Source organism: Bos indicus, chromosome 5 (assembly GCF_029378745.1).
Source record: "Bos indicus isolate NIAB-ARS_2022 breed Sahiwal x Tharparkar chromosome 5, NIAB-ARS_B.indTharparkar_mat_pri_1.0, whole genome shotgun sequence".
NCBI lineage: Eukaryota > Metazoa > Chordata > Mammalia > Artiodactyla > Bovidae > Bos > Bos indicus.
Window position 1 is genome coordinate 49,083,646 of NC_091764.1, and position 24,256 is coordinate 49,107,901.

Consider the following 24,256-nt stretch of genomic DNA (forward strand, 5'->3'; position numbering starts at 1 on the left):
ACCCAGCCCCGCCTGCGCCCAGCCGCGGCACCCAGCACTCGCCGACCGGCGGGTGATCCCGGGCCTAGCGGAGTCCCAGCTAAGGCAGAGATATCAGCAAGGTGGGCGCCAAGCTACTCTCCAGTGCTCCCTTCTGCCGCCCCAGGTCCTCACCCGGCTCCAGGGTGCAGAGCAGCCGGGGCGCGGTCCGAGAAATGCAGCTGCGCTTCTTGAGCACATTGCTCAGGATGGTGCCCACGCCGCCACCGCCGCCGCCGCCACCACCCTGCCGCTTCAGGCATCTCCCTCCACGTCTCAGGGAGCCGGTCAGCTTGTCCTGCCGCATCCGAGAGCGCCCTGGGATCCCGCGCTCCGCCTGGGTTCCCGCCGCTCCACTGGCGCAGCGGCTTGGCGCGCGCTGGGGGCTTGGTGAGCTCGCTTAGTCGAGGGTCCCTGGGAAGCAGCGAGAATGCTAGGGGATCGAGGGACCTGCGGAGCACCGTGGGAGCCGCTGAGAGTGGAGCGGCAGGCAGGCATCTGCAGTGCGGAGCCAGCCGGGCTGAGGCTTGGAGAGGGCTTGGGGCGGGGAGGAGGGCGGGAGCGATCGAGTGCTGGGAGACGGAGGCGGCGCCCCCGCCCCCAATCCCGGCATCACCGTGCGCAGGCGGGGCAGCCTTAGCTCCCCAACGCCTGGCAGGCTCCCGGCACCTGCGTGGGGGAGCCGCGGAGCACCCCCAGCCTGGGCGCGGGCGGATAAGCAACGGCGAGACTAGGAGCAGTGACAGAGATCTCCGTGTTTCTCCCAAGATCTGAGACGCTGGAGGGAGCATCAAAGGGAGCAAATCTCAGGTGCAGAACACCAGCGAGTAGCTGGTAGATGGTGAAGCACCAGCTTCATCCCAAATTGTGTTAAACTCTTTCCCAGCATCTTAGAGGGGCATGGGAAGCACGTTAAAAGTATTATCATTAGTAGTAGTATTATATATTAATATTATTAATATATGTTGTATGTTAATTATATATTAAATATATAATATTGTTATAATAATGGCTGTTTCTTATGGAAGTGGAATTAAAAATAAAACTGTTCCACTTAAAAGTGAAAGTGAAGTCGCTCAGTCGTGTTCAACTCTTTGTGACCGTGTGGACTGTAGCCCACCAGGCTCCTCAGTCCATGGGATTCTCCAGGCAAGAATACTGGAGTGGGTTGCCATTTCCTTCTCCAGGGGATCTTCCCGGCCCAGGGATCAAACCGAGGCCTCCCTCATTGCAGGCAGACGCTTTAACCTCTGAGCCACCAAGGCAGCTTAAAAGCAGGGATTTACTGTGACTGACCAATATGTAGGTACAAGTTTTTCTTTTTTGACCAGAAAAAACTCACATCATTGTTATTTAGAAGTATTAAGCTGTATTTCCCTTTTTTGTAGTATAAGTTTTTACTAGTATAGTTATATACACAAAATTTAATAAACTATTTCACTGTCTAAAAAAAATAAAATAAAATAAAGTGGCTCCTCCATCTCACCAGCCAGAGACTTGAGTAGTCATAACTACTAGCGATAATTACTGCTGTTTTTAAGTCATTCATAAACTAGGAATAAACATAAACATTCTCCAATGGATATTAATCATAAAGATGAATGAGTCTTAAGAAAGGAAAGGATGTGGAGGGAAATACAAAGGTATTTGTATATATATTTAGAAAAGTTACAACAGATGGATTAAAAAAAAAACTAAATAGTATTTATATGGAAGAGAACAATGTAGAAGAGAGAGGAATATAAAACACTTCTCTGGATGTACCTTATGTAGTTTGGACTCTGGAATAATATTAATATTATTAATGGTTATTAAAAGTATTATTATTAATTCATTATAGTAATAATATTAATAAATCAAACAAAAAGGAAACTCTAAAATTTACAAATGAATAGAAACACATGAACCTAACTCAATATCCTTTTGATGGCAGAAGAACACAGAAAAAAATAAGTTGCTTTAGAGTATAGTATTATGCTTGTAGAATGGTGGTATACCTTTTAAGAGCAAATAGAACTACAAAGAAATCTTAAATGTCATTCTGTAGCATTATTGTTATTAAAAATACTGGTTTTTTAAAATTCTTATGTACACTATAGAATAACCTAAATAAATGATGTTCATGTCAAAAGGAACCAAGGTGTTTTCAATCTAACAAAAAATAAAAGTGTGCAATCAAAGAAATTAAGTTTTTTAATCCTGCAACAGTGTATCTTAAATGGAAATAATGTATGAACTCGTCTTTTTTCTTTTCAAAAATACATATAAAGCCACTGAATAGGTTTAGAACTAAGAGCCACCCAGCATCACTGAATAACCCTAGCACCCAGAATTTGGTCTCTAAAACTCATTCCCCACTAAAAGGAATCAGGGTTCCTTTAGAAACATCTTGATGAACAAAGGAAGAAAGGAGGTGCTTCAAGACTAACTGAGTCATGTCAAAAAGACATGAGAGCCACACAAACAGGACACTATCGGCCTATTTGGAACACTTTGAGCATCAAAAACAATGGTTGCTAATGGACAGATGAATGGATAAAAAAAGATGTGGTATATATACAGAATGGAATACTACTCAGCCATAAAGAGAATGAAACAATATTCTTTTACAGCAACATAGATGGACCTAGATATCATCATACTAAGTGAAGTAAGTCAGAAGTGAAGTGAAGTAAGTCGCTCAGTTGTGTCCCACTCTTTGCGATCCCATGGACTACCCACTATACTGGAGTGGGTAGCCTTTCCCTTCTCCAGGGGATCTTCCCAACCTAGGGATCGAACCCAGGTCTCTCGCATCACAAGCAGATTCTTTACCAGCTGAGCCACAAGGGAAGTAAGTCAGAAAAAGACAAATACCATATGATATCACTAAGACCAGGGATCCAAAACATGACACAAACGAACTTATTTACAAAACAGAAACAGACTCACAGATGCAGAAAACAAACGGTTTCCAAAAGAGAAAGGGGGTGGAAGAGGGATAAACTGGAAGCTTAGGATTAGCAAATACAAACCACTGTATACAAAATAAACAACAAGGTACATCTGTATAGCATGGGGAACTATATTCAATATTCTATAATAAACCGTAATGGAAAACAATATGAAAAGTATATATATGTATAAATGAATTACTTTGTTATACACCAGAAACTAGCACAATATTGTAAATCAACTATTCGTGCTCAGTCCCTCAGTCATGTCTGACTCTTTGCAACCCCATGGACTGTGGCCCGCCAGGCTCCTCTGTCCACGGGATTCTCCAGGCAAGCATTTTGGAGTGGGTTGCCATTTCCTTCTCCAGAGGATCTTCCAAACCCAGGGACTGAACCTGTGCCTCCTGCACTGCAGGCAAATTCTTTACCACTGAGCCACCAGGGAAGCCCATCTGATGTTTGACGTTAGCCAATTTTTTAGAGGGCAACACAAACCCCTGGGTGAAGATGGTATTGAACACCCATAGTTAAAGGAAGAAAACTGGAAGGAGAAAGAAAATCCAGCTGGGAAGTGGACACATGGTCTGGTTTTCCAGAAGTCTCATCTGCTCAAACCACAGAGGGTTTATGTTCTCAACACGAAAGGCTACTCATGCTCAGGTTTTAGCACTGGGCCAGCAGGAAAGACAGCCTCACCAGCCAAGAGGAGGAGAAATGGACGCTGCTCTACAACACTGCCTCCAGGCTAGAGACGACGTCTAGGCCTGGCTGACATCCACCACTCAGACCATCCCACACCGTTTGGCTCAGACTCCACATTCACCAAGCAAACTTTTGATTGCATTTGGCTTATGTAGAGGCTTTGACACTGAGGACAGAATACACTGACCAGTTAACCGCAGTCAATATTCCTGAATTCACTCAACTCTCAGTGAATTGAAGAAATTATATCTCTAGGCTGCTGAAGCTCGAGTATAGACCTCAGACTGCCAGATATGTCATGGCTGACAAAAAGGTTTTTCTCTGAAATTCTTCAGTTACAGCATTTTCTCTTACTGTTAGTGACAGGGGCTTCTTTACCTTCAAGATCAAAATCGTATTGCACTTAGATTTATTACAAGGAAAAGCTGACTCTTAAAAAAAAAAAACTTTCTTGAAAATTTCTCATTCTAAACTACACAGAAGTTGACACACACAAAAAAAAATTTAAGAGTTTCTACTATTAAAGCAATACATAATGAAGGAATTAAATAATATTATTTTGTTTACATGGGAGAGGAAGGCCAAGACTGCCAACTTTTGTAGTAAACAGATAATTAAGCACTAAAATACAATGCTCTAAAAACAGTCACAGCACAAGCCTAGCATTATATTTATTATATGACTCATAGTTTCTTATTCGTGTCTGGAATATTGTTTTCCAAAAGCAAAAGATAAAGATGTCATCTGAAGTCAACTCGTAGAGGAAACAATGCCAGCATGAACTCAGCTGGAGGATCTCAGCTGGTGAGATTTCCACCCAAAGCCAACTTACCATCACCCTTCACTAACTGAGTGATTTTTCCTAATCAAATAATATCTGTGAATTCACGTTTGGGCAAATCAGCCTTTGGCATAGTCCAGAGCAGTTATGATTAAAGCTGAATTTAAGAAAACCAAAAACGTCACATCGGATGAGAATCTGTTACTGGCTTGCCAAAGAAAATGAGCACTTGAGGAAATACTCTGAACGTCTCAGAGTCCAACACCCATAGTATATCCCCAGAGATGCAAGCTCCAGGCCAAAACAAGAAAGTAGGGATCACTCAGCTAGTTGTGCATCTCCAGGCCTACATGCTGGCAGTGAAGCTTTCTTGACAGCAGATGACTCCTTTAATGGAGAAAGGAGACAAGTTAGCAGGAAAAGCAAGTCCAACATTTTTAAGAAATAAAAGCCAAGTCCCCCGGGGCTTCCAGAAGGGAATCAGGTCCGGGGTTTCTGTGATTTCCTAATGCTGCTATTTTTAACAGGTAAATCTTAAAAGAAAAAGGGCCTATGTGTTTATCTTTGGGGACTGAACAGAGCAAGTAGTGACAATTACCAAGAGAAAAAGCTCTGAAAACCTGAAGCAAAGAGAGAGAAAGCAAAGGGAGTTGACCCACTCTGGGGAGGTGGCTTGAATTCATCCTCCTGGCTTCATTTCTCTCTGGCAGCTGCGCTCAAGCTCACAAGTGTTTGAGAGTTAGAAGAGATGTTCCAGACACCAGGCCCAGCGCTGTCCTTCCTCAGGCAGGAGATATTATGTCTTCTGTTGTTGTTGTTTAGTTGCTAAGTTGTGTCTGACCCTTTTGTGACCCCATGGACTGTAGCCCGCCAGGCATCTCTGTCTATGAGATTTCCTAGGTTAAGAATACTGGAGTGGGTTGCCATTTGCTTTTCCAGAGGATCTTCCCGACCCAGGGATCCAACCAGCATTTCCTGTGTTGCAGGCAGATTCTTTATCACTGAGCCACCTGGGAAATCTGGTATGTCTTTGCATTTGTGCTAATGAAAAGGGTGGTGGTCTGGTGGCACGGGCTTCCCAGGTGGCACAGTCGTGAAGAATCCACCTACCAATGCAGGAGACACAGGTTCAATTCCTAGGTTGGGAAGATGCCCAGGAGTAGGAAATGGCAACCCCCTCCAGTATTTTTACCTGGGAAATCCCATGGACAGAGGAGCATGGCAAGCTACAGTTCATGGGGTTGCAAAGAGTCGGACACAACTGAGCACGCGCACACACACACAGCCTGGTGGCATAAAGTCTCCTCTCTCTGCTCTCCCCACAACTTCTGCAGGTCCGTGAGCAACTCCTAAATAGGAAAAGTCATATCTCCTAAAGGGACCGTAAACTGTGACCAGTCCCGTAAGTTCTTTCCTCAGACCGAACTAAAAGTAGGGCCTTAATAAATAGCTCCTTCAACTCATTACCCAGGAAGGAGCCCACACAACTGTGAGCTCATGGAGACATCGTCATAAACATTTTCCCTCATGAGAGAGACAGAGAGGAAAGGAAGAACCTTACAATTATCTGACACATCGCATAATATACTGGACCACTTTGTTTTCTTTTTGAACGGTTTCTCTTAGTCATAAAACCTATGTCTCTACTTAAATACAGGCATCCTTGAAGACAATTAGGTGTAGCTTTTCTATTTTGTTTATCTCAGAGATAGAATTCTGTTGCACGTGGAACAGAGAAGCTTTGAAATTTCAACACCAAATCACACTCAGCACCATCTTCTACGTCCCAATGGTCCCTGCTTCTGCTTTCTCAGAATCATGCTTTTAATCAGATATTTTCCAAGACAAAAGCACACCTAACATTTACCCCAAGCATGCGCGAATATCTTGGATGAAGTATTTTAAGGCTAACCAGTTTTATTTACAAACCAGAAGGTTTCAAATTCAAAACTCATCTAATATAAAAATTTAATTCCTAGCTAGAGTGAAGCCCTATTTCAGAGTACCATCCTGGAAATACGTATAAAACCCTGCAGCCAGGTCCGCATAACTTCAGATGCATAGCTAACCCAAAATTTTCTATTTTCTAGAAAGTATTTTCTTGCCTCAAAAGAATGGAAATTGAGGGACTTCCTCAGTGGTCCAGTGGTTGGGAGTCCACCTGCTAAGGCAGGGGACACAGGTTCGATCCCTGGTCCAGGAGGATCCTGAATGTCTGGAGCAGCTGGGCCTGTGGGCCACAAATACTGAGTCCATGTGCTGCAGCTACTGAAACCCACGTGCCTAGAGTCCCTGCTCCACAAGAGAGGCCACTGCAATGAGAAGCCCATGCACTGCAACAGAGAGTAGCCCCAACTCACACCTAGAGAAAGCCCAAGCACAGCAATGAAAATCTAGTGCAGCCAAAAATAAATAAATAATTTTTAAAAATAATAACAACAGAAACTGATTCAACACCACTTAAGGAAGGTTTATGTTGACCACATAAGACATCTTTAATTTCTGTTATTCATTCATTCATTAGTGAAAAGTTATTTCTCAATTGCTGTGGAAAGGCATTGTGCTGTGGCCTCTGGGAAATAAAAGTCTGAATTCAGTATATTCTCTATCTTCAAGAAGCTTAAATTTACTGAGGGACAGACAAAGCAGGTAGTAACAGGACAGTGTGAAAGGTTAATTTCAAATACTTTGCAAAAAATATATATATTGCTATGATTTTTGTTGAAGAGTGTTCTGCCTATGTTTTCCCCTAGGAGTTTTATGGTATCCAGTCTTACATTTAGGTCTTCAATCCATTTTATTTTTGTATATGATGTTAGACAATGTATATGATGTTCTAATTTCACTTTTCTACATGCCCAGTTTTCCCAGCACCACACTGTTTTGGTTGCTCTAGCTTTATAGTATAGTGCAAAGTCAGGGAGCATGATTATAGCAAATATAACAAATATAAGTGGAATATAACCTTTAAAAATTGTGAACCACTATGTTGTACATCGGAGAAGGCAATGGCACCCCACTCCAGTACTCTTGCCTAGAAAATCCCAAGGATGGAGGAGCCTGGTAGGCTGCAGTCCATGGGGTCACGAAGAGTCATACACGACTGAGCGACTTCACTTTCACTTTTCACTTCCATGCCTTGGAGAAGGAAATGGCAACCCACTCCAGTGTTCTTGCCTGGAGAATCCCAGGGACAGGGGAGCCTGGTGGGCTGCCGTCTATGGGGTCGCACAGAGTCGGACACGACTGAAGTGACGTAGCAGCATGTTGTACATCTGTAATTTATATAATATTATACATCCCCTAAAATTCAATTAAAAATTAATTACTATGCAAGTACTTGGAGGGATACCATTATCTCTACTCCTATCAGACATTCCAGTGTTTTCCCAGGGCTTCATTTTATTGAACTATTAAATTTCACCTGAAAGCAGGCTAAAAGGACAAAGCTCATCTCTGTTCTTCTCATAATTGTGATATTCAGCCTTCTATTTGCACATCAAGAGTAGAACTCAGACCAATCACTTTAGAAGATGAAATCGTGGTTCAACCTGGTCACAAGTGGACTAGTTAAGATTTCCCAACCTTTAAACCAAACTATTCTGAGATGCTTTTTGATCCAGTTGAGGAATATGAAAGGAGAGGTTTCCCATACCTATTGATGTGTATTGGACACGACTGAAGCGACTTAGCAGCAGCAGCAGCAGAGAGAAAAAAGGAAATAATATGCTTTAAAAACAACATGCTTAACTTTGATGGTAAAGCTATGCTGCTAAGTCACTTCAATTGTGTCCAACTCTGTGCGACCCCATAGATGGCAGCCCACCAGGCTCCCCCGTCCCTGGGATTCTCCAGGCAAAAACATTGGAGTGGGTTGCCACTTCCTTCTCCAATGCATGAAAGTGAAAAGTGAAAGTGAAGTTGCTCAGTTGTGTCCGACTCTTCAAGATCCCATGGACTGCAGCCTACCAGGCTCCTCCGTCCATGGGATTTTCCAGGCAAGAGTACTGGAGTGGGGTGCCATTGCCTTCTCCTGGTAATGCTATAGAGGTATCAAAAAGAGGAGAGAGAGCTGAATTAACATGAATGTTGACTTAGCTGGCCTGGGAAACTTAGACTTCCCAGCTGGATTCATTCAGAAGAGAAGATACAAAACATGTGAACTGATGAGGAAACCCATGAAAGCTGCACCTGGTAAGGCCTCCAGGAGGCAACATGATGCGTCAGAAAGGTCCTAGGGCAGGGGGGACATATGTATACCTATGGCTGGCTCATGTTGATGTTTGGCAGAAACCAACACAATTCTGTAAAGCAATTATCCTTCAATTTAAAGTAAATAAATTTAATAAAAAATAAAATAAAAGGAAGATCTTGATGATGCAGGAAAGAGACCAAGATTAGAATGCCAATGCCCATACTTACTAGCTCTATGTCCTTGGGCAAGTTACTTAATTTCTGGGTTTCAGTTTCTCCTCTTTGGAATTAATGATACTTACCCTCGAGTAATTGTGAGAATGGGGTCGCATAATGAAAGTCAAGACTCTAACACTGTAGTGATGCAAAGCAGTCTCTCAATACCTTTGCACTGGGGTGTTCTCCTCAGTTGTTTGTTGACAACTGTACAAAATAAAGGTTAAATAAAATAGCCCTGTTCACAGTCTACCCAGAAGTCTGCACAACAGGCCCAGGACCTGACCTACAGGGAAAGTCTGGCTGGCTAGAACACCCCACTGAGGTCCTCACCAGATGCTCCCTTTTAGCATTCCTACCCTCATGCTCTCACTCAGGGGAAGGAATATTGACTATATATTCATGTTCACTTCAAAGTGCAAAATCAGAACCGCTAAATGGTGTTACAGAGAGGCACACATCAGAATTTAAGGACACTCTAACTGTAGTAAATCGTAGCCTCAGGAGATCATAATGCCCTTTCTTTGGAGTTCTCAGGCAAAGACTGCAAGCCCAGCAGTCAGGAGTGCTGTGAAAGGACACTTAAAATGAGATGAGGTTCAACTATTATCATCAGTAAGACAGCTTCCAACACTACGATTCTCTGAGGCCAACTGAATGGATATTCAGAGTCTATTACTTTCTAAGAATTCCTCCATCCAGTATAAATACTGACCAACTATAATGCTTAGAGAATACAGCTTGGATTATTATAGTTTCAGATGAACTGATACTTAAGCAAAAAAGAGGCTTAATGAGGCTTCAATCCTCATTAAGGATATTTTTTAAATGTATCATTATATTTTCTTGACTTAAAAAGAGGAGCCTGAACAAACTGAATTTTTATGTATTTACAAAAAATCTTACATTGTCTTTATATTTTTATTCTCATTGTCTGAGAGGCCGGGACAGGCATTAGAAAGGAACTGAAAATCACATTAGGAACTACATTAAAAGGAAAACACATGTCTCCTGAATTATGCGGGTGACAGAGACTTGGGGGTAAGAGGAATTTTATTGTATGTCAGTCAATATAGGCCTCAGCATTCTAAAGGGTAGCAAGTCTGGTGACTGATACTCACTTTTATCTTTACCTCCACAGACACAGGAATTCACCAGTATAGTCTTAAAAATAGTCATCTATGTGTTCCAGTTTTGCAAGTCAATGTAAAGTTTTGGTAACAGAGAAAAACTCCTAAGGAAGCAGACACTTTTACTAAATATACTTCCCAAGTGCTCTTCTGTTCTAGAAGCAATACAGGTGTGGCCTAGTATACTCATGTACGTAATATAGCAGCACTGACACTTTAATTGCCACTGTCTTTTGTCCCAGCCTGCCACAGAGTGTCACAGGGCGGTACGTCACTCTGGCCTAATGCCAGCATCAATCACATACACCAGCTCCCAAGGAGGGAATAGATTATGTCTAAATAAAGTTACCTCTGGCTTCTCTAAACTTTAAATCTTCCTAATGCTTGAAAATAAGTACCACAGTCCATTTTAGGAAAGTTCAAAATAATTTTCTAGCATGAGGCCTAAAATACTGTAAGAACTCAGTAAATTTTTTTAATTGCATTTATGACACAAAGAATATCAGGTTGGGATCCTGCTGACTGAACATTTTTAAATGGTAACTGCCTATATTTCAGACGCCACACTTCTCCCACCGCCACACCTCATTGACCCACACCCTTGAATTATTTACACGCTTCTCAGTAGAACATAAATTGCATTGAACACAGGATCTAAGACTTCTTCATTGTTGGATCTCTCGCCTCCCCTGCCTGCAAGCAGCATGGGGCTCATACACACCTGACACTCAGTACAAGAACACGAACAATAAACAACATCATAAACTCATGTCAAGAAGAGAGCCAGACATTCTCACTCCTTAAAAAAAAAAAAAAAAAGCAGGGGTGGAGGACTTTTTATTCAACTACCAGAGAAATAAGCAGATGTGTTTATGAAGTTATTTTGACTGACATTTATGCCATGTATCCAAAAAAAATCCATAATCACTATTCTTAGTCTCCCTGACAAGTTTCCAAAATATATGTGATGCTCAAATATCACATATGTGCTCTACTCTTCCTTGGTGGCTCAGACAGTAAAAAGTTCTCCTGTAATACAGAAGACCTGTGTTTGATCCCTGGGTCAGGAAGATCCCCTGGAGAAGGGAATAGCTACCCACTCCAGTATTCTTGCCTGGAGAATTCCATGGACAGAGGAGCCTGGTGGGCCACAGTCCATGGGGTCTCAAAGAGTCAGACACAACTGAGTGCCTTTCACTTTCATCAGGTAAAACACTCCTAAATTCTAGCTATTGGCAGTCCTCTGTCCACGGGATTCTCCAGGCAAGAACACTGGAGTGGATTGCCGTGCCCTCTTCCAAGGGATCTTCCCAACCCAGGGATCAAACCAAGATCTCCCACATTGCAGGTGGATTCTTTACCACCTGAGCTACTGGGGAACCTCCAGGATAGTACACCAGCTAAAATCAGACTCTAGAACCAGCTACCTGGATTGAAACCTGGCTCCAACATTCAGGAACTACATAAACTTGGGTAGGTTAATTATCTCATCTCTTCACCCATTAAATGGGAAACAATGTATTTCAAAACAGTTATTCTAAGGATCAAATAATACAAGGAAAGCACTTATGGTACTGTCTGGCTCAGAGTAAGTTCTTTATAAATGATTTATTGTTATCATTAGTACACAGTATTAAAGGCACTTAGAATTTAAGGAAAGACATCTTGAAAGTTTTTACATCAACATTGTTGTAGGTTACAAACGATGCCACCTGGTCACTTGAGTGTCTTTGCTCTTTAATTATGTTACCTTGCTTTTGGGCCTAGAGATTTTATTGCAAAACCAGTCTAAGTGAAAGTGAAAATCGCTCAGTTGTGTCCAACTCTTTGCGACCCCATGGACTATACAGTCCATGGAATTCTCCAAGCCAGAATACTGGAGTGAGTAGCCTTTCCCTTCTCCAGAGGATCTTCCCAACCCAGGGATTGAACCCAGGTCTCCCAAATTGCAGGCGGATTCTTGACCAGCTAAGCCACAAGGGAAGCCTCAAAACCAGTCTGCTGCTGCTGCTGCTGCTGCTAAGTTGCTTCAGTCATGTCTGACTCTGTGCAACCCCATAGATGGCAGCCCACCAGGCTCCCCCGTCCCTGGGATTCTCCAGGCAAGAACACAACACTGGAGTGGGTTGCCATTTCCTTCTCCAATGAGTGAAAGTGAAAAGTGAAAGCAAAGTCGCTCAATCGTGTCCGACTCTTAACAACCCCATGGACTGCATCCCACCAGGCTCCTCCATCCATGGGATTCTCCAGGCAAGAGTACTGGAGTGGGGTGCCATTGCCTTCTCCTAAAACAAGTCTAGGAAGCCCATAAAATGGAATATTCATTTAAATTGACAAACTGTTTGCACTTCTCATCATTTAATTTTTTCAACATGTTACTTGGAAAGAATTCACTTCAGTGCAAACAAGCTAATCCTTCTCTGCTCTCATAAATTAATAAAGCCCTAGTATTAATTACTCAACAGCCTCTTGCTTTGCAAGATCACTACAAGGAAGAAACCAATCTTCCTAAGCAGAGTTTAAATAAGCAATTTTCATCTCAATCTTTCTATTCCTGCAATATCACAGCTTTTAAAATAATGCATGCAGTTATCTAAAATTTGGTTCAATCATTTTGTTTTAAAGGGTTTCCCAAATGTAATCCATCATTCACTAGCAAGTCCTGGCCTTTCAATGTATTTTGATTATTTGCAATATAAATAAGTTGTTTGGTGCATTCTATCCATTCCCACATGTATTGATATCAATTCCTTGAGTTGGGGGCTACAAATACACCCTAGAAGGGGAAAGAGTTTGTGGAAGAAAAAAATCATTTTTAGAAGGTTGTCAGTTTTCGAGGACTACAGTTTCTAATGGAGATACACAAAGAGAGCAGTAAGGATGGAAGGAGAAAAATAAATAACAGCTACCGTGCACCAGCTGTCTGCTATGGCTCAGGCACTGGCTAGGTGCTTTAGGTCTCTTATCTTATTTTAACCCCACAAGGTAAGCATTATTCCCCAAGAAGTGGGGAGTAAAGGGAGAGTGTACACATATATCATCAGGGTAATAATTTTTTACTAAGCATGACAGGGAAATGACTAAAAGAAAATAGATTCAACTATAAATAGTTAATTCTGAGTGGTAGGAATATAGGAATTTATTGTATTTTTTCCTTGTACTTTTTAAATTTTTTTATTCCTGAAGGAAGAAAGGAAAGAAGAAGGAACAAATGAAGTGGTTAAGTAAGTTTCCCAAGGTCATATGACTAATAAGTGGTGGAGCTGGGAGTTGAACCCAGGTCCACCTCCCTGAAAAGCTACACCAAGCCAATAAAATATAACCAGATAGTTCTGATCTAAGCAGGACCAAAAACACTCTGGAAGTTTTGAAAGGAGACTTGTTCACAGCCTCATTTATGTTACCAAGTGAATGAAACATCCACCATCTCCTTAAACTCCCCATGTATTATTTACCTACTAAAACAAACAAGGTACTGGTAGCGATAACAGAGAAGCAGCATCAACAAGGTCCACATAGCACTGCCAATTAAATAAAAAGATTCCATGATGCCAGAGAAAATGGGTGAAGCTCTTAGGGAAGGATTACTGAAGACCAGCTGTTTCCTCTAAGAGCCCCTGGCGACATGGGGCTTGGTGGAAACCTCACAAGACAATCATTTCTGCATCAACCACCCTTATAACTCATCCAGGAAAAATCTGGGCCCCCTTGAAGTTCCCCCAAGAAACTGCAGATACGATTTGTCTCTGAAAATAATCTGTCAAATGTGAAACAGGAAACAGGCTCAAGAGCTGAGAAAGCGACAAACCAAAGATCCTCTCCATAGAGAGAAAACATTCGATGATGAGGACTTTGGGTATAATTGTTCTTGAATAATTTCTGTGCCATTGTTGTGCTTCCTCTTGTGCAGGGACCAGCTGTCACAATCACTGTGTCCCAGAGTCAGGGTAACATTGGAGATGATTCAGACTAAATTGCCCAGACTCTTAAAAATGTGTTTGAAACTCTTGCACAATATCACACACAACAGAAAAAGCTCATTAACCACTTGCTGATGTTGAGGCTTTGATGCAGTGACTCAATGCTTCAGATGCCTCCTTGCTGGATGTCCAACACTTCCATTACAAAATTTGGTGTACAACCGGTCAGAATGGCTGTCATCAAAAAGAACACAAAGAACAAATGCCAGCGAAGACGTAAAGAAAAGGGAACCCTCATACACTGTTGGTGGAAATGTAAATTGGTGCAGCTGCTAGGGAGGATTCGAATGACCCAGCAACTTCTGGGTATATATCTGAAGAAAAACAAAAAACACTAATTCAAAAAGATACATGCACCCCAATGGAAGCAACCTAAGTGTACATCACTTAGGTACACTTGGTACCTAAGATGAATGGGTAAAAAGGATGTGTGCATGTGTGTATACACACACACACACACACACACAATGGAATGATACTTGGCCATTAAGAAAGAATGTAATAATGTCTTGGAGCAACATGCATGAACCTAAAGGGCACTGTGCTCTGTGAAATACTGTATGATATCACCTGCAGTTAGTTAGTGTTAGTCACTCAGTCATGTCAGACTCTTTGCAACCTCGTGGACTGTATAGCCCACCAGGCTCCTCTGTTCATGGAATTCTCCAGGCAAGAATACTGGAGTGGGTTGTCATTCCCTTCTCCCAGGGATCTCCCCAGCCCAGGGATCAAAGCCTGCTCTTCAGCATTTTCTTACCATCTGAGCCACCAGGGAAACCCATCACTTATATGTGGAACTTTAAAAACACAATGAACTGGTGAATAAAATAAAAAAGAAGCAGGCTCACAAATACAGAGAACAAACCAGTGGTTACCACTGGGAAGGAGGAAGGGCAATATAAAAGGGGAGAGGAAAAGAGAAAAAAGAGTTATTATGAGATTATATGAAATCATGTGTGTGAACATTTTAAAAACTGTAAAGCACCATAGAATTTAAAGAATCTTTCATTCAATAAAAAAGTTTTAAAAATCAAAACAAAATTTACTGTATGACTTGATTCAAAATGAACTTTAGCCAAACAGAAGTGTTTAGAATGCCTCCACCATCCCACCTGAGCTCATTCTAGATGAGCTGGGAAGGGTACGTAGAAGGGTAGCACAGGCAGCAAAGTTAACTACAGCTGACTCTCCCGTGAGGAAAAATTTAGGCAAGCCCAGTGGCGCAGGTTTCGGAGAAGGCGATGGCACCCCACTCCAGTTGCCTGGAAAATCCCATGGAAGGAGGAGCCTGGTAGGCTGCAGTCCATGGGGTCACTAAGAGTCAGATTTGACTGAGCGACTTCACTTTCACTTTTCACTTTCATGCTTTGGAGAAGGAAATGGCAACCCACTCCAGTGTTCTTGCCTGGAGAATCCCACGGACGGGGGAGCCTGGTGGGCTGCCGTCTGTGGGGTCGCACAGAGTCGGACACGACTGAAGCGACTTAGCAGCAGTAGCAGCGGTGGTGGTGGTGCGGGTTTACCGTCTAACTCCTGATCCTCTGGCTTTCTGACCGCAAGGGCAGTTGAGCCCTAAAATAGATTGTGCTTGGGCTGTCACTTTAGTCCTGTTGGACTCTTTGCGACCCAGATGGACTATAGCCCACCAGGCCCCTCTGTCCATGGGATTCTCCAAGCCAGAATACTGGAGTGGGTCACCATTCCCTTCTCCAGGGGATCTTCCCAACCCAGGGATCAAACCTGAATCTCTTACATCTCCTGCTTACCACTAGCACCACCTGGGAAGCCTAAAATAGATTATTGTGAAAGTGTTAGTCCCTCAGGTATGTCCAGACTCTGTTCAACCCCATGGACTACAGCCCGTCAGGTTCCTCTGTCCATGGGATTCTCCAGGCAAGAATATGGGAATGGGTTGCCATTTCCTTCTCCAGAGGATCTTCCAGACTCTGGGATCGAACCTGAGTCTCCTGCATTGCAGGCACATTCTTTACCATCTGAGCCACCAGATTACTAGAGCCTAAAGGAAAAGACTACCAGGGAGAAATTCCCAGAGGAAAATGGCCCAAGAACATTTAAAAGCAAGGATGTCCAAGATTCAGTTCACCAGTCAACCACCTCTTGTATCCTTCCATGCTGCAGCTTTCCTCCATGTCATCCTAAAACCTTCAGTCAAGGACATTACTCACAGCCAGCCTCCTGCCAGCGGTACTTTGGGGACTAAAAGAGGAGGAACAGGCATAGAGTGAAGAGAAAAGACGGTGCTACAGGGACAGACAGCACGTGACCTTGGAGAAGCAGGATACCAGGCAGAAAAGATGTGAAACAAACCCCTCTCCCACCAGATTCCCTAACAAGGGCTGTTGAGAGTGGGGGCTGTATTTTGCAATAGGTCATCTCTAGCTCAGGAGATCACTTTTGATGTCTCCGAAGCCTTGCAATCATGGGAGATTGGGGAAAGGAAGCAGCAGGGGTCAAGGGGAAGGAAGGGGTTGCTTCACGCTGAACAGGGCATGGGAAGGCTGCTGCCAGTGGAGCTTCCTTTCTCCAGTGGGAATAGCTGGCAAAGCAGAAGAGAAAATGCTGGTGCGGAGGAGACAATAGATGAGGGAAGGGAAAACATTCTGTCAAAAGATCCCAAACTCCACGAGGTAGAGAAACAGGTCTTCCACAACTGGGCCTGTAGCATGACTGATCTGAAAAAAACAGACAAGAGGGTGAGTGTGAATCACAGATGCAGAGGGAAACCACAGAAGCAGTTCTATGGTTTCATTTGCATAGAGTGACAGTTTTACCTCTTCCCGTCCAATTTGGATACTTTTTGTTTCTTCTTCTTGTCTGATTGCTGTGCCTAGGACTCCCAATACTATGGTGAAGAGATGTGGTAAGAGTGAACATCCTTGTCTTGTACCAGATTTTAGTGGGAAGGCTTTCAGCTTTTCACCCTTGAGTATTACACTGGCTGTGGGTTTGTCATAACAGAAGCAGTTCTAAGTGAGGAAAACAAGTTACAAGACCTAAACTGGGGAGACTGAAACAGGGAAGAAAGCAGATGGATGGAGAAAAATGACTCAGGATGGAGGTAGGAAGAATTCAGAGTATGAAAGCTGTGTTTATGTGATGCTGTGTGAACAACACAAGGACAGGCTTGTCATGCTTAAAAAGTCAGAGCTGCCCCATGTTCATGTCAGCCTTATTCACAATAGCCAAGGGATGGAAGCAATCCAAGTGTAGATCAATGAATGAATAAACAAAATGTGTTACCTACACACAGTGGAATATTTTTCAGCATTAACAGTGAAGGCAATTCTGACACATGCTGCTACTACACGGATGAACCTTGAGGACATTCTGCTAAATGAAATAAGCCCATCGTAAAAGGACCCATACTCAGTGGAGGTTGCCAGGGACTGAGGAGAGGACTGGGGAGTTTTGCTTAATGGGTGCAGAGCTTCAGTTCTGCAAGATGAAGAGTTCTGGAGACGGATGGTGGTGATGGCTGCACAGCAACTATGGCTCTACGGAATACTAATGAGCCACATACTTAAAATGGAAAAGTCTAGGGGCTTCCCTGGTGACTCAGTGGTAAAGAATCCACCTGCCAACGCAGGAAACATGGATTCAATCCCTGGCCTGGGAAGATCCCACATGCCACAGTGCAACTAAGCTACTGAGCCTGAGCTCTAGGGCCCGGAGCCACAACTCCTGAAGCCCTGGAGCACGTGCTCTGCCACAGAAGCCACCGCAATGAGAAGCCTGTGCACTGCAACTAGAGAGTTGCTCCTGCTTGCCACAACCAGAGAAAAGCCTGCACAGCGACAAAGACCCAGCGCAGTGAAAAATAAATACATAAAATTATTTTTTAAAAGATGGCGCAGTTTAGGTTACATTTTACCACAGTTTAAAAAAATGAGAGATATTCTTTAAAAAAAGAAGCCAGAGAGCTGCAGATCAGTGATTGATGATGTACATTTTTTAATATGCCTCTCTTACAACAGCATCTTCCAAGACACTGTTATTTTTTCAGCAAAGGTTTTTGAGCAACTACCCCATGCAAGCAGAGTACTAGACACCAGGAACGTCAAATAAGTAAGGCACAGTCCAGTGGGAGATACAGACCACGGGACAGAAGCATGACAACTCCATGTGGCCAGGACGAGCCTGAACAGAGAAGCCCCAGATTCAGACTCTGTGGTCAAAGGTACTTTCCAGAAGACATGATGCCTCAGCTGGATCCTAAAAGTAGAAGTTACCATAGAGAGGTAATGGAGAGGAGAGTACCAAAGCGAATAGCACGTGCCAAGAGCATGTGGTGAATTTTTACAACCAGCTGTAATTCATCCTGCCTGGAGCGCAGAGTGGGAAAGAACAGTTTGAAGAGAGGAGGATGGAGCGTCAAACAGCAACCACACTTCAACAATGGAGCATCAAACAGCAACCACATGTCAACAATGACAATGATCTTTCTGGGTGGTGACAACCCAGTTAGGAAAGGATGTGTTAGCTTCTGGCGCATGATTGATTTTGTGGGAAGAATGTCATTAATGGCATATGAGGACAAGCACAGAATAGTTGAGAGGCAAGGAAGCACCAACTATCCTTGTGGCCATAAGATCTTTGAGGGGGAGTGATAATGTTAAGTACATTCGCGCTGTTGTGCAATGCATCTCCAGAACTCTTCATCTTTCCAAACTGAAACTCTACTTATTAAACAACTCCCCATCCTCCCTCCTCCCAGCCCCTAGTGACAACCATTCTACTTTGTGTCTCTGTGAATTTCATGATTCTAGATGCCTCATATAAGTGGTACCTATTTGTTTTTTTGCGACTATTATTTCACTTAGCATAATGTCCTCAAGGATCAGCCATGTTTTAGCATATGTGAGACTTGTTTTCCTTTTAAACGGTAAATAAGATTCCACCATATGTATATATCAGAGGAGGGCATGGCAACCCACCCCGTATTCTTGCCCAGAGAATCCCCACGGACAGAGGAACCTGGTGGGCTACAGTCCATGGGGTCGCACAGAGTCGGACACGACTGAGCGAATAAGCACACATATGTATATACCACATTTCATGTATCCGTTCATCCGTCGATGGACACTTGGGTCACTTCCACATCTTGTGGAATATTTTCACATACTGTGAAAAGCGTTGCTATAAACATGGGTGTACAGATATCTTTTCTAGACCCTGCTTTCAATTCTTTGGGGTATACAGTTGACTCTTGAACAACATGGGTTTGAACTGTGCTTGTCCATTTATATGCAGATTTTTTACACCATCTGCAGCTGGTTGACTCCACAGATATGCACTATAGATACAGAGAGATTCAAGCATCTAAGGATTTTGGAAGTGATCCTGTAGACACCGAGGGACAACTGTATACCCAGAATTGTGAGATCATACGGTACTTCTATTTTTAGTTTTGGGGGGAACTGTCATACCATTTTTCATAGCAGCAGCACCATTTTACTGTCCCTCTAAAAGGGTTTCCGTTTTTCACACATTCTCACCAACAATCATTTTCTGTTTTCTTTTTTTAACAGCAGCCTTCCTAATAGATGTGAGGTAGTTGCAACCATCTTATTAGCCATTTTCAGCCTCCGATTTCCTCACCTGTAAAATAAGCATGCTGGACTAGCTGGTCCCCAAGGATCTCAAATTTCATTATTCTATAAATTGACAGGAGCATTGGACTGATTAACAGGGAAATCCCAGTCAGGTCATTTACTCATTCTGAGACTCCCATTCCCTAACTATAGTTACAGCACTGATACCAATTCTGGATATAGTTTCAAGAAAAACACAGACTGAAATTCAAGTGCAAGGAGTATTAACTTAATGGGAAAGTTTAAGAAAGTATGGTCCCAGCCATCCATGGAGAGGACATTGATACCACTGGATGCTGAAGGTGACTGGTCCACACAGGTGGAGTGAATCTCACAAACCACTGGCCTTCCCAGGTGCCCGTGTGTGTGCTACTGCTGCTGACTCTTTGTTGTCATGTCTGACTCTTTGCAACCCTGTGGACTACATAGCACACTAGGGCTTGCCAGGTAGCACTAGTGGTAAGGAACCCACCTGCCACTGCAGGAGACAGAAGAGTCGTGGGTTCGATCCCTGGGTCAAGAAGATCCCCTGGTGTACAAAATGGGCAACCAGCTCCAGTGTTCTTGCCTGGGAAATCCCATGGACAGAGGAGCCTGGCGAGCTACAGTCCATGAGGTCACAAAGAGTCGGCCATGACTGAGCACAGCATGACAATGACAATAACGGAGACACCTTCCACTCACTGTTCAACTTTCACTCAAATAAAGGGATAAACATCGCAACTAAATTTTTTAACAATCGGTTTGGGAAATTTGTTGTTTTTCTGACATGGGGTGAATTGTTTCTGCTCACAAATACAAAGGCTAAAACTTTGAAAGAGGACATGTTGTTTTCCTCAATGAGATACTATGAAGAGTCACCAGTAAGTCCCCTAGAAGAATACTGTTTCTTCAAATATATGAACAAAGGCAAGCAGGATGATGTGCAGAAAAACCAACAGCATCAGACACAGAATCCAGGACTCCTGAACTCACAGCCCAATACTATTTGCCAACTTAGCACCTGCTCTACAAAGGAGAAATAATATCACATCTTTCCAAGAATAACAACAACAAATCTATTCATATGGATGTGGCTCTCAGTGCAGGAATCAAACTTGAAAAGCTTCCTTGATGACCTATTAAGAATCATCACCTAACACCTGAGAACCACACCTTCTCATTACATGAATAGAGAGCTGAATCTTACACCTGAGGACCACAATCTTCTCACATTACACGAGCAGAGAGTCGAATCCCTAATACCTCTTATGGGTCACCCTGGGAGAAATAGGGCAGAAAAAGTTCAGAGAGGGCCACCAACGTGGGCTAAAAGAATCTTCCCAGAAAGAATCCAAGATGTATAGAGAAAACAAGGAAATGATTTCTCTGTCCCTTCTCCACTGGTTTGAATTATATTACATAACTGATGCCAGAAACTGTGATCTGACAAGTCAGAAAACTGCTGAATGTCAGAGGCAGCAGACCCAGTTAGGAAGAAGAGTGCAGGTCCCAGGTCAGGGAAAGGAGCAGGCCTGCCCTCTGCTGTCAACCCTGGGTAGTGTCAGTAAGGTGTGAGGCGATCTCCACCTTGAGCTGGAAGAACTAGACACACACAAAAAACAAGGAGCCCAGCTATAGCAACTTCCATACAGCACAGAAAGCTTCTGGGAGAGATCGCAGGCCAAAGAGTAAATTCTGATGTTGCCTTAGTGACCACATCCCAGAACACTTCTTTCTGCAAATGGTGTAAGATACTGTATAAGACAAAAAAGAGCTCTAAAAGACCAGGCACGGGCCAACGATGTGCATTCGTTAGAGACAATTCTCTTCCAACATAACATTAAAACATGTTTCTATACAGAGTCCATTGCAAATACCAACTTGTTCATGCCCTCCCCAGAAAAAAAAAATGCTAGACTATTGCTCAATAACATCAAAAGTAAAATCCTGACGAAAATTCCAAGAAGTAGGTAGGAAAATAAAGGTCCTGCAGTTTGGGGAGGGAGTTAATCAGATCCATATTTAGAATTGAGAGTAGAGAGGTAAAATTTTACAATGATGTGAAAGAGATACTCTATAAAGAAAACATAGCTGAATAATTTGTCTTGGCTATTCTCCTGTTGCTTTTTTGTTGTTTAATCACTAAGTTGTAGCCCGCCAGATTCCTCTGTCCATGGGATTTCCCAGGCAAGAATGCTGGAGTGGGTTGCTATTTATTTCTCCAGGGGACCATCCAGATTCAGGGATTGAACCTGGGTCTCCTGTATTGCAGGCAGACTCTTTACCATTTGAGATATATAAACTTATAAATATATAAATTTATAAACAGAATAAATTCTCAACCTATTTTTCAGACTTTCTAACTAGAATGACGTCATCTAATTTTCTCCATTCACTTCACCCTCACATAGAGATAATATTGCATTATCATTATCAGTACTGTATACTAACAAAATAAATGTTTACTTATCCAATAGCTATTGTCAAATAGCCATGCCCTCAAACAGCTTTCAATCCAGCTGAGAAGGCAGTTCACGGACATTAGTGTTCTGTGTTAACAGGCAGTTACACTAGCCCAATTTTATACCCAGAAATACTAGGATTACCAGAAGTACATCCTAAGTACTGATGTCCTCACAGCCTCTACAATTATCTCTGCCTGGGATGTTTCCCCAGCCCACCTACCCCTAGCCACGTAGCACATTCCTATCATTTCTATTCCTAGTTCTTCTTCGCAAGGCTTCAAGGGGGACTTAGGTGATTCTCACCTTGGACCCTACTGGCCTTGTACACACAGGCAGTTGCCTACTTTCAGATAAAATGTGTATCCCCAAAACATGTTTAACCATCAGCTTTTCAACGAAAACACACAAAAGAGGAGCAATCTCCTTCCATGCTATTGGACAAGAGTAAGCCATCCTTTCCCAAAGAGCTGAAAAGTCTAAATCCCAAATTACGATAACCAGTATCTCCTCCTCAAACAATCCCATCTTATCAAATTTTTAAAATGTGAAGAACCCCAACAGCCTTCATAGTTGCCTTCAAAAGGCAAGTACCCACATGTTGATGGAAAAGGCAGCCTCTAAATCTCCTCCCAGCAGGAATAATGGCATTCATAGAAAACGGTATGTCCAGACCCTGTTCAATAAGCATTTTGTATAATTTAACTCACTTAATTCTCATAACCATCCTATGAAGTAGGTATTATCATCATGTCCTGCCCCCGTTTTTTTCCCGCCCCCCTGCCACTGATGAGAAAAATGAAGCACAGGGATGTCAAAGGACTTACATGAAACTGCACCTCGTGTAATTACATGGCTGAACTAGGATTCAAGTAACGACCAACAATACAGAGAATATAAATTTAACACGGTTCTTAGGAAAACTAAAAAGAGAAAGAGAACTCCCTCTGCTGATGAATGTAGTTTTCTTTTGTCATAAATGATCACTAGGACACCACCAACCAGGGGAGCCTTGATTGAGTTACCGATCAACACAGTTTCCATAATGTTTTGTGTTTTTTTAATTGAAGTATAATCGATTTACAATATTGGGTTAGATTTAGGTGTACAGCATAGTGATTCAGTTTTTGTGTTGTTGTTGTTCTGTTCTTTGTTTTTGGATTATATTCAGCAACACTTTTAACTCTTCCACACCTCATTTTGCTCAACCCTAAGGTCGGGAGTAAACAGAAATCACGTTTAAGTTCTCTTCTAGCTCTAAATTATTACGAATTTGAGACTGATTTTTTTCCTCTAAAAACCAGTTCTCTTTGTGATGAGGTCACAAGAAACATCTACTGTTTTTTCTTTCAAAGTCACAAGAATCTCCCCAGAAGTGAGAGGTTCCAAAACTATACAGTACTTTCAAACATTTTACAAATTTCCAATATGGATAAGAATAAATAAATTATGACAATATGAAAAAATAATTCGGCAGCAAGACACTAAGAGCTTAAAGAATATGAGAGGAAACTGTTGTTAAAATGTATTGTAAGCAATGATAAGCTACTTTCTTTATTCTAGTCATAGTCTTACTAAGTAACTTTAGGGCAGACCAAGCTGCTAATCATATATCAAGACATTACCTAAATCTGTTATCAGATTTATGCCAAAATTCACAATTCTGCAACCATGTTCCAAAGTTAAGGCACATCTACCTTAATCTAAATGCTAAGTTAAGTCAATTAAACTTCAGTAAAGTTGAAAAAATGCTCATTTCTTTCCACCTAGAAAAACAAACAAGCTTATGAAAAAGGAGCACACACATCTGGATTAAGGAAGATTCAAAAAAAATTCCAACTAATTTTCAGTTCAGTCTCTCAGTCATGTCCAACTCGTTGCGACCCCATAGACTGCAGCATGTCAGGCTTCCCTGTCCATCATCAACTCCCGGAACTTGCTCAAACTCATGTCCATCGAGTCGGTGAAGCCATCCAACCATCTCATCTGTCGTCCCCTTCTCCTCCGGCCTTCAATCTTTCCCAGCATCAGGGTCTTTTCCAATGAGTCAGTTCTTCGCATCAACTGGCCAAAGTGTTGGAGTTTCAGCATCAGTCCTTCCAATGAATTTTGGTCCCAACTAATTTTGGTCCCCATCAAAATCACACTAAAAATACAGTTAAGAAATCTTTGTTTATCATAACCAACAAGGATCAAGAAGTAAAAAAACAAACAAACAACAACAATAAAAAAAAACACAGCAT

General features: G+C 42.4%; 1 protein-coding gene across 8 annotated transcripts in view; it reads right to left on the minus strand.

The window, feature by feature from the left end:
• Positions 1-24,256, minus strand: part of TBC1D30 (TBC1 domain family member 30) — a 104,233-nt gene that overhangs the window by 42,613 nt on the left and 37,364 nt on the right. The window contains exon 1 of one of the 8 annotated variants that reach the window (XM_019960876.2): positions 154-7,453. The exons of 5 other annotated variants lie outside the window; for them this stretch is intronic. In XM_019960876.2, coding sequence (XP_019816435.2) covers positions 154-325 — 172 coding nt within the window. In that variant the 5' untranslated portion in view covers positions 326-7,453. Of the gene's footprint in view, positions 1-153; positions 7,454-24,256 lie in introns of those variants that run through there. 2 more of the 8 variants (XM_070788576.1, XM_019960877.2) reach the window with 2 other exon arrangements.